This window comes from Chiloscyllium plagiosum, unplaced genomic scaffold, assembly GCF_037043375.1.
Source record: "Chiloscyllium plagiosum isolate Xiang-an unplaced genomic scaffold, Cpla_swu_hap1 HiC_scaffold_30, whole genome shotgun sequence".
NCBI classification, from domain to species: domain Eukaryota; kingdom Metazoa; phylum Chordata; class Chondrichthyes; order Orectolobiformes; family Hemiscylliidae; genus Chiloscyllium; species Chiloscyllium plagiosum.
In genome coordinates, this window is record NW_028270168.1 from 23,439,220 (window position 1) to 23,449,843 (window position 10,624).

Here is a 10,624-nt window from a genome sequence, read left to right on the forward strand (position 1 = left end):
AAGACTTTGTCTATTTATCCTATCCATGCCCCTCAATTTTGTAAACCTCTATAAGGTCACCCCTCAGCCTCCGACACTCCAGGGAAAACAGCCCCAGCCTGTTCAGCCTCTCCCTATAACTCAAATCCTCTAACCCAGGCAACATCCTTGTAAATCTTTTCTGAACCCTTTCAAATTTTACAACATCTTTCCGATAGGAAGACCAGAATTGCACGCAATATTCCAACAGTGGCCTTCCAACATGACCTCCCAACTCCTGTACTCAATACTCTGACCAATAAAGTATACCAAACACCTTCTTCACTATCCTATCTACCTGCGACTCCATTTTCAAGGAGCTATGAACTTGCACTCCAAGATCTTTGTTCAGCAGCACTCCCTAGGACCTCACCATTAAGTGTACAAGTCCTGCTAAGATTTGCTTTCCCAAAATGCAGCACCTCGCATTTATCTGAATTAAACTCCATCTGCCACTTCTCAGCCCATTGGTCCATCTGGTCCAGATCCTGTTGTAATTATTATTACTTGTGCAAGCTTACGGTGTACAAGTGGTCTGCTGTGATTCCCTAGATTATAAAACAGCAGGCCATTGATTGTTATGTGTTTTGGGATTTCGTAGTATCATAAGAATCCCATACTGAACCTCCAAAGAGCATTCCACCCAGACCCACTTCACTCCCCTAACCATGCATTTCCCATGGCTGATCTAGCTTGCACATCCCTAGACATAATGGGGCAATTTACAATGGCGAATCCACCAAACCTGAAAAATAATTGGATTGTGGGAGGGAGCCATAGCACTCAGAGGAAATCCACACAGTCATCAGGAGAATGTGCAAACTCCACATAGACAGTTACCCGAAGTTGGAATCAAACCCCAGTTCCTGACATTATGGAACAACAGTGCTAACCAGAGCTACCATGCTACCTCTGAGCTCCTGAACGGTGCTCTATAAATGCAACAGATTGAACCGGCTCCTATTCTCATCTGCCATCTACACACCTTCGAGCAAGAACCACTGCACTGAAAGTGGACTGAGATCTAGTACTAATTTTCTGCAGTTCCCACAGCATACTACAGGAAGTACCATTTTCGAAAATGAATGACATCCATAAATACTTATTAATGATAGTAAATATATTTTTCCATTTGATGGTTTATATCATAAAATAATCACAATAGTTCCAAAGTACACTGAATTACAATAATTTACAGTTAATCATAAATTAATTAAATATTGATTAGAGTTATTTAATCACTGAAATGTGGGTCAGCTTATCACTGTATATAACAGATCGTTAATAATAAATTAACAGTTGTCTTAAACAGTATTGTACAATGATGTTTTAAATTGACCACTCACATGGATATAGAGGCCAATTACCCATTCTGCATGGTGTGCATAATGTAAAATAACACAAGACCCTAAATGTAATATGGTTCCTGTTAAGTCCCTCAGCCCTTGCTACCTAAGTAAGCTTTGAAAGAAGAACCCTTTGTGTCATAAATCTAATAATTAAACACAGCAAGCAGGTGTAATCCTAATGAAATGGTTAGACTGTAGAATTCAATGTTGCCTATACTTCCTTCTCCTATATTTAACATGGAAATTGGCTATGCAGAAACTGACTGTAAATGGTTGAATATTAAAATGTGTTGATAGTCTTTTCTCTTAGACAGTTGTTTGTCATTGGAATTCCCTTCCTCAAAAGGGTGTGGTTTAAAAATATTTAAAGCAGAAGTTGATGAATTATTGATTAAAGTTATCAAGGATATGCAGGAATGTAGAGTTCAGGTTAAAATCAGATCAGCTGTGATCTTATTGAATGGCAGACTCAGTGGCCTATTCTTGTTCCTCGTTTATAGAATGAAAAGCTATGCATAGACATGGATGTGACAGATTTAATTCTAACCTCATCATGAATACCTGAAAACAAGAATGCTGACAGTAAAAAGGTTAAAGTTGAGGGGATTTTTCATGAGATGTATTAGGATAGTGGTCAGTTGTGATATCAGCAACAAATACACTGCTTTCAAACAGCACTTCATTTCTGTTACTTTAGTGGAGAGTTAATGGGTGTTAAAATAATGGATAGAGGAATGTCAGATTAACAAACTAAGCATTTGTTTGTTATCGCCAATGATCATTATTGATTAATGATTCTAAGCAAATTAATGGTGAGCACTGGCAGGTTGTCTGTAACGGGCATCACTGTCATTCTTAACATTATCACTGTGCCCAATGCTCTCACACATCCATGTAGCTGTCTCTGCATGATGCACCATCACCTACTTGGTCAACAGACGTAAAATCATCTACCGAACCCATTTACTTATGAAAATACAAACTGAAAAACAACAGGCAAAAAGTACTTCTTCTGCTTCATAGTAAGCAACACTAAGAAAGAACCTAGTGATTCATTCACTGGTTATGAATCTGCATAGACATCCTTTACAACAGGAGTTGAGGTAATTGCAAAGCTGTTTTGTATCACACCTTCAGCTTCAACACTTGTATGTTTTCAGTTCTGTTGTAATTGTTGGGGATCCAATGTCCTAGTGACAGCTATCATTTTGTGTCCAGTTCACTGAAGTTGTCCAAAGATGACCAATTGTCACATTGTGGAGGTAGATGTATTATACAACCAGTTTTTTTCTCCACCCCCTTACTGCCTTGTAAATATACAGACTGTTATGTCTGCTCTGTTCAATTAAAAGCATGTAAAAAAAATACAAGGCTTCTGACAAAATCCTTCAGAGCGTTCAGGCTCATCTTCCTTCCTTGATCTCCATATTTCTTTCCCCATTCCTGCTTCTCTTACAGTCCAACAACAGAGCCATCATTGTTTGACAGCAGCTGGCTAATACTCATGGTGTGCATCTGATCCCTCCAGCCATCTTCTTGTTCTCTCCTGGCATCTCATGTGCCATCAATCGAAGAAGAAACAGAAGCTAAAGATGGCACCTTCTCTCAGGAAAAGAGTGAACTTGTTTTGGACAGCTCATCTCCTTCTCTCTCGATATAGTTCATTCCGAGTCTTTAAGAAGTGCTTTCGTTGAACAGTCTGGATGTTTGATGATGCAATTTTTCTGTAAAAGATTTTCCATAAAATTAATTTTATTCTAATCTATAAGCATGTTCTTGATATTCTTCATTTCTGCTCCTCACCCAATACAAATGTGGCGGACACTTGACTGTCCTCTGAAGTAGCCAAGCATTGCATTATTTTAACCCATTACGAAGAATTCAAAACTAATGAGGCCGTCTAGTATCTTATCTAAGGGATTCAGGGATGTGAAATAATTGCTAGCACCATCCCCATTTGAAGGTCGATTAACATGAAGGAATTGAACTTTTCTTTTTGTGAATAAAATTTACCTTAAAATCTGTAACAGATGAGAATTGACAGTTCTCTGGTGTTGCGTTGAACTGGAGCTTATGGTTTGGTGTTGGGGTGGGTTTTGGTATTGTGTACCTGTATTTCCAGTTTGCTGTTGAACACTGCTGTCTCTTCTAAAAAATGAAAACAAAACACATATTTCATTTTCTAAATATAAAATTGTAGCATAATGTATTTACTGACAAGCCAGTTCCTAATATGAAATAGGTTATTTCACACTTCTTTTAAATATTAGCAACAATGGGCTGCAGACTGACTCTGTCAGGTTTTTAAGGCTTTTGGCATAGAATTGTGTAACTCCCTGAAAAACTGGCAATTATTTCACTACCATGCTCTTTCCCCATCTCTTGGCAATCTTCCCCCCATTTTAAGTAAAGATCCAATTGCCTTTTGAAACTTACTGCTACTACCAGCTTTTTGAGAAGTGCATTTCAGGTCACAACGACTTGCTATATAAAATAGAATTTTCCCCACTACCCCTCCATGGCCTTTTGCAAATGATTTTACATCTGTGTTCTCTGGTTGCCAACTTCCCTGCCTTTGGAAGCTGATTCTCCCAAGCATCTCTTTCAAAGGCCTTTACAATTTTCAACATCACTATTGAATTACACATTGCCCTGTGCCCTGCTCGTCAATTACCACTAAACTCTGCGTTTCTCTACAGTTTTGAAAATAATTCTTCCTTTGTCTTCACGTCCATCTCAAAAAGTGCATACCTGTGTAACAGGTTTACCATGTAACAAACACATTACCACAAACATTTGAAATAAAACAAAAGATGTTGTTCTGGAACCTGATCATTTCAGGTATGATCCCTGCGTCAACATCTTTTACAGTTTAGATCTGAAAGATTAACCTATTTCCTTTCTCAGATACTGATCAAACCGCCTTGCATGGCCACTATTCTGTTTTTGTACTTCCAGCTTCCTCAACATCTTAATTATTTTGAATATTTTTAAAGATATTTTCAAAGAACTTGTATTTGCATAAAAGCCTTCCATGACCTCAGAGTACTGCCCATCAAAGTGCTTTTGACAGTTCCTGAAGCAAGGTAACTCGTGTAATGTAGGAAAGGTAGCTGTCAATTTGCAGACAACAGTAAAGATAAATGACTAGATAAACTGTTTTACTGATATTGGTCGAGGGATAAATATTAGCCAGAACACTAGGGAAAACAACCTAGCTCCTTTCTGAAATAACGCTACAGAACATCCTTCTGGAGCAGCAAAGAGATCTTCTTTCAAATTTCCATTCCAAAAGATGACACCACTGATAGTGCTGCACACACACTGCCACCCAGAACTGCATTGGAGGGTCAACTTGGACTTTGGGATCACATCACTTGCGGCAGTGGCTCAGGGTGTGGCACGGTGGCTCAGTGTGACTCAGGGTGCGGCTCAGTGGCTCAGGTTGTGGCATGGTGGCTCAGTGGTTAGCACGGCTACCTCGCAGCGCTAGGGACCCGGGTTTGATTCCAACCTCAGGTGACTGTCTGTGTGGAGTTTGCACATTCTCTCCATGTCTGTGTAGGTTTCCTCTGGGTGCTCCAGTTTCTTCCCACAATCCAAAGATATGCAGGTTAGGGGAACTGGCCATCCTAAATTGCCCATTGATCAGGGGTAAATATAGGACAATAGGGTAGGAGAATGGTTCTGGGTAGGTTACTCTTCGGAGGGTCAGTGTGGACTTGTTGGGTCGAAGGGCCTGTTTCCACACTGTAGAGATTCTATGACCTATGATGACTGGAGTGAGACGTACATGATTCAGAGGCGAGAGGGCTACCCACTAGGCATGGCTGTCATTTCTGTGTCTTGTCCCTCTCTTGACACAATAGGCACATAACAGACCTGAAGTAATTGATCAAAGGCTACAGCTTGGTTAAGTGTTCTGTTTGCAATCTTTTAAAACTGACAAACAGTGAATAGAAATGGCCTTTTCAATGAGATTGGGCTTGCTTTCCAATTGCCCTTGCCAGCATGGTCCCCTGGGTGAAGCTTCTAGTGTCTAGTGTAGACTGTCATAACGGGAAGGCAAGTCTCCCTTGGGCCACTTTGTAATATACTGTTACTGCACTGAGCTGGCTAACTATTCGGTTACAGGTTTGAAACTGTACACAAACTAGTTAAAATCCCCTACAGTGTGCTAATTAATCTTGATAACTTACGAGCTGTCCAAGTGGCAAAACTTAGAACACATTCCGTCCTTGGAATTTGCACATTCGCACCTTGGAGTTGATCTTTTGCGGCGTGTTGCTGGACTTCCTAAGCCATAAGGTGTGGTTCTCCTGTTAAGAAAACAGATAGCTGTTATAACCAAAGAAAATCTTTACGACATCATAACACACACAAAGACCCATCATCAAAGGAAATTCAAAATCTGTAGGCTAGTTTATTGGTCTTTATAGATTTTGTGATAACTGGTTTGAAGGGTGGCATCGCTCAACAACATTTGAAAACACATGCCATCTTTATGTATAATAACTAACTTGCTACAGTCAGCATACTGTCCCCTTCAAATTAATGATGGCTGATTAGTGATTGTGGAATATAATTGCTAGGGCAGGTGTGCGTTATCACCCTAAAAAAAAATTAATTTAAATTCATAACTTTCTTTTGTGATCTGATTTTGATTACAGTGCCCCTTATGGGCTGTCCGCCCTAATTATATTTAACTGGGTTTTAAAAAAAGAATATAATTACTTATTGGCATCAATTTAGCGGCATACTTAGAGATAAAGAAATATGCAAATATTCAAAATTCAAAACACTGGAGATCATAGAAAAATAGAGCTGAGTCCATCATTAACTGGGCAATGTTAGTGTAATAACAAGCTCTCTATATAGCACTTTCAAGGTGTTAAACATCCTTAGCATATTGAGATGTTAATCAGACAACTGATTAAGGCACTTAATCAGACAACTGCCACTGATGAAATGAAATTAATATTAGGATAGATGACCAAAAGCTTGGTCAAAGAGCTAAGATTTAAATATGAATACAAAGGAGCAGAGACAGTAATGAGGAAGGAGATTTAGGAAGGGAATCAAAGAGCACAAATGTCAATGATGTGATGAAGAATCTGGAATTGCAGAGTCACAGAGATCCTGGAAGGTTGGAGATGGTTACAGAAATTGTAAGGTGCAAGAATTCTCCAATTTTTGGTAATACATTAAAATCCAGTTTATACATTAACTGACTTGAATTTCAAGTGTGGTTTAAGTGCACCCAACCACAGCACTTGTCATGCTTTTTCAATAAGCCCTAATTCAATGTTGGGTGGATCTAGTTTAAAGTTATTGCACACCCAAATGCATAAGTAAGGCATGACAAAGTATGAAGATTAACTGGCACCTCAAGATAGCACCTTATCTCATCTTAAAGCACCCACAACGGATTAGTTTTTGATTTAATTCTTGTGAGGTGAAATTGAAATGCAGGAGGTAATTCCAGTAATTGAAGACTGGTGCTGAGGCTCACTCAAAATGCTGGAAATACTCTGCAGGTCAGGCAGAGAGAGCAGAGTGAGAACAATAATGAATATTTCAAGTTGGTGACTTCTCGTCAGAACTGAAAATTAACGATCTGGCCATATCTGGCAAGGGATTCAAGCAAGATGCTTCCAAAGTGGGTGTTGCAATGAGGTCACTGAGGTCATATTTGAGGCCACAAGCTGCCCCATCTCTGAAGCAGCCATGGTAACTGTAAATGCTGCCAAAAAGCATTGGATGGATGGATGGTCAGCATATATCAAAAATCACTTGCAGAAAAAAAAATGCAGACTTCAAGCTGACCCTCCTAGATCTGGCAGTGAAACAGTGAATTTCCTTTATTTTTGATGTTTGATCACTGCCACCTTTTCTTTAACCGGGGCTGCCCTCTTCTCAGTTGGGATTTCTGTTTATCAGTTATCTCTAACTTGTTCCAGTTCTGATGAAGGGTCATGAACTTGAAACATTAACGCTACCCTCCAACCCCCTTCACTGTTGTCCAGCGTTTTCTGGCTTTCTATTTGGGATTCCTGATTTCTGCTGTACTCACCCTGGTGTATTCACCCAGATAATGTCCTTGTGGCAGAAGTAGATGCACTCTTTGTCTCTCAGATTATTACATGAGCAGCGCTTCTCTCTCCTCAGATACTGACTGCTGGTCTCGCTGGACCCTGGCAAGCGGAAACCACAACCTAGAGCACCAAACGTTGACATGTTAACCAACAGAAACATCTACAGAATTCAAACAGGGGGTGGTGGACTCTCTCTCTCCCCTGGAAAATCTGCCCGTGCCTTTGCACTACGCGCGTTGCAATTGTTACATAAATTACAATTAAATTCAAACAATCGATTGTCTCTCTGCCTGTTTTTTTCAATGTATTTTGCATCGTCGCGCCCTGCTGCTCTGATCTTTCGATTGAGCAGATTCGGAAAAAAAGCTGGAAGCCCGGGCAACAGTGACGGAGGACATCGATTCACCGTTGCATTCATTGGATGGATTTTTATTTTGCAAAAGCGTTATTCTGTTAAGGAAATGGTTGCTCAAAAATAAACTCGGGTACACCACTCCAGCACCCCTTCAGCAGCCCGACTTCTGATAAATGTACAAAACGATACTAATCAGAGAGCAATTTACCGAAATACCATCTCCCATTTGCAGCACTGCGGTTTCAGGTTGGGTAGTGACAGTCCAGAAACAGGGACCACGATACTGACTGTGTCAATGATAAGAGCTAGTGCCTGCCTCAATTCAGAAGCGTGTGCCCAGTGCTGGTACTTATCAGTGCAAACCCTGGCAACGCTGTGCAATTAAAACCCGATCCGGGATGACCACAGAATCATGCACAAATCTGAAAACATACCGACGAGTCTTATAGGTTACAGCGCAACAAGCACACGGTACACGCGACAGATCCAAACTTTATATTGAAACGTTTTATTTACAAACACGTACCATTTTCCAACAAAATAAGAGCCGTGGCCAGTGTAAATAATCCTTTCAAACTGCAGCCCATCTTTTTGTTGTGCACGGTCTGTTTTAGACACTAAATCCTGCGTTGCTGTGTTGTTTGCATTAACAAGCGAAGCGCTCTGCAGACACCGTGCTGTGTGTCTGAGCGCCTGGCGTTTTGCCTTATTTATACAGCTGACGCAAAGTCAAGACAACACCTACAGCCGCATCTCAGTGCTTGAGGATCCAGGGTGGTCAGAGGCAGTCACACAGCATTCAAATTCACCCTCGCACCAACCACATACCACAGCATGGCAATCATGCACGAAACCAGACTTATGTTTTTTTTTCGATTTACGCGGGTGAGTTAATCCCCGCGTAAAGAAATGCCATTTTTGGTTAAAAGGGAGATAAGGAGGAAGTTGCATTGGCCCACACCCTGCATTCTAGAAATTTACCCCCAGCTCAAACCCACGTTCCTTTGATACACTTCATCTGGCGGTTTGACGTTTAACTTTTGAAGTCACTTATTCACTCAAATAAAGTCATAACATGCCATCGTCTCCAGTCACACGAGTTTTTTTTTCTTAAAAAAAAGCCGATTACAAGAGAAAACTTGGACCACTTTATTTGTGACATTAAGGGACTAAACGTGTAGCCTCATAAAAATAAAGAAGTGTTTCTTTAGACCCCCCCACCGCCACCTCCCTCTCCAAACCAACCTTCTCCTTCATTCTTCAAAATTAGCTTCTCAGTGAGGCTTTAGGCGGTTTCTGAGAGAGTCACTGACTCATGTTTACCCCACCTTTCCAATGTCAGAGGAGAAAACAACTGAAATTAAAGTGACGAGCAGCCAACAGCAATGATGTAAATGCTGAAGAAGGGTCACTGGACTGAACCATTAATTCTGCCTTCTTTTCACAGATGCTGCCAGACTTAGAGTCATAACAGCATGGAAACGAAGTCTCAGGTCAAACTAGTCCATGCTGACCAAGTTTCCCACTTGCCTGCATTTGGCCCATAACCCTCCAAATTATTCACGTACCTGTCCAAATATCTCTTAAATGTTGTAATTACCTGCATCAACCATTTCCCCTGGCAGTTTATTCCACTTGCTGAGCCCTTCCAGTAATTTATATGTTTTGTTCCAAACTTCCAGCATCTGTAGTTCTTTGTTTTATTCGTTGCAACACTAATACTGACTGCCAACCTTTTGTTTCAGTTTGGTAGCGCCTTCAGTTCTGAAAATCCTTGACCTGAAATGTTAACGCTGTTGTTCTCTCCTCAATGTTGCCAGACCTGCTGAGTAGTTCCAGCATTTTCTGTTTTTGTTTTAGTCTTCCAGCATCTGCTGTATTTGAGTTTTGAATAATTAGGACCTTTTCATTGGAACAGACCAGTATAAAGGAAGATGTAATGGAAGAGTTTTGAATTGTGAAAGGATGGGTCAGAATGAAGAGCTAGCAATTCTTTTCAGTGAGAGATCAGGAGTTAGTGATCAGGGAGTGTCGTGGGATCATAGGAAGGCAGCTATGCGTAAAGTTGCTTATTTCAACTTACTGTAAAAATGGATGACACCAACACACAATGGCAGCAGAGTGTACCATCTAGAGGATACACTGCCACACCTCACCAAGGTTCCTTTGGCAGCCACGTTTGACTTATGGCTTAGAAGGACAAGGGCAGCAGATACCTGGGAACATCATCCTCTGTAAGTTTCCCTCCAAGCCACACACCATTCTGACTCAGAACTGTGTCACCATTCTTTCACTGTTATGAGTCAAAACCAAGGAATTCCCTTCCTAACATGGACTGCAGCAGTTTACAAAGGTGGCACAATGTCACCTCCTCAAAAGCAATTTGGTATAAGCAATAAATGCTGGCCTAGTCAGCGATCTCCACATCCAACGAAAGAATATATGAAACAATAGGCCAGATTGGGGAAAAAAGGGATTCAGAATATGAGCATGGGGGAAGCATGAGCTTTGGATTATTGGTCAAGTGAAGGAAAGTTGGACTGAATTGAAATGTGCAGGAGCCTTTGGTGTTATTTTCTCATTTGCAGTTCATATCTTGGTGAGTGAGATCCAGGGTTCACCATAGGCTGGAGCAACATTTCTCACACAGTCTTCTGCTGTTTGATGCCTTTCTTGCAGAATCCATCATAGAAGTGGGGGTGGCTCAGTGGTGAGCACTGCTGCCCCACAGTGCCATGGACCCAGGTTTGATTCCAGCCTCATGTGACTGTCTGTGTGAAATTTGTGCATTTCTCACATAGTCTTCT

General features: G+C 40.8%; 1 protein-coding gene across 1 annotated transcript; it reads right to left on the bottom strand.

Moving 5' to 3' along the window:
* Positions 1–1,120: 1,120 nt before the first annotated feature.
* Positions 1,121–8,514, bottom strand: LOC122563624 (uncharacterized). The gene is made up of 5 exons (XM_043717597.2): positions 8,344–8,514; positions 7,441–7,582; positions 5,567–5,686; positions 3,381–3,515; positions 1,121–3,091 (listed from the first exon to the last, which is right to left on the bottom strand). Exons 1-5 carry the CDS (start codon positions 8,402–8,404, stop codon positions 3,004–3,006), a joined length of 546 nt encoding a protein of 181 aa, XP_043573532.1. The 5' UTR covers positions 8,405–8,514; the 3' UTR covers positions 1,121–3,003.
* Between the last annotated feature and the right edge of the window lie 2,110 nt (positions 8,515–10,624).

Excerpts from the sequence above, each read along its gene's own strand:
- LOC122563624 (XM_043717597.2), bottom strand. The coding sequence starts at position 8,404 with ATGGGCTGCAGTTTGAAAGGATTATTTACACTGGCCACGGCTCTTATT. Across the intron at positions 7,583-8,343 it reads TCTTATTTTGTTGGAAAATG|GTTGTGGTTTCCGCTTGCCA; the intron begins GTACGTGTTTGT and ends TTGGTGCTCTAG. Across the intron at positions 3,516-5,566 it reads TTTTGCCACTTGGACAGCTC|AAGAGACAGCAGTGTTCAAC; the intron begins GTAAGTTATCAA and ends TTCATTTTTTAG.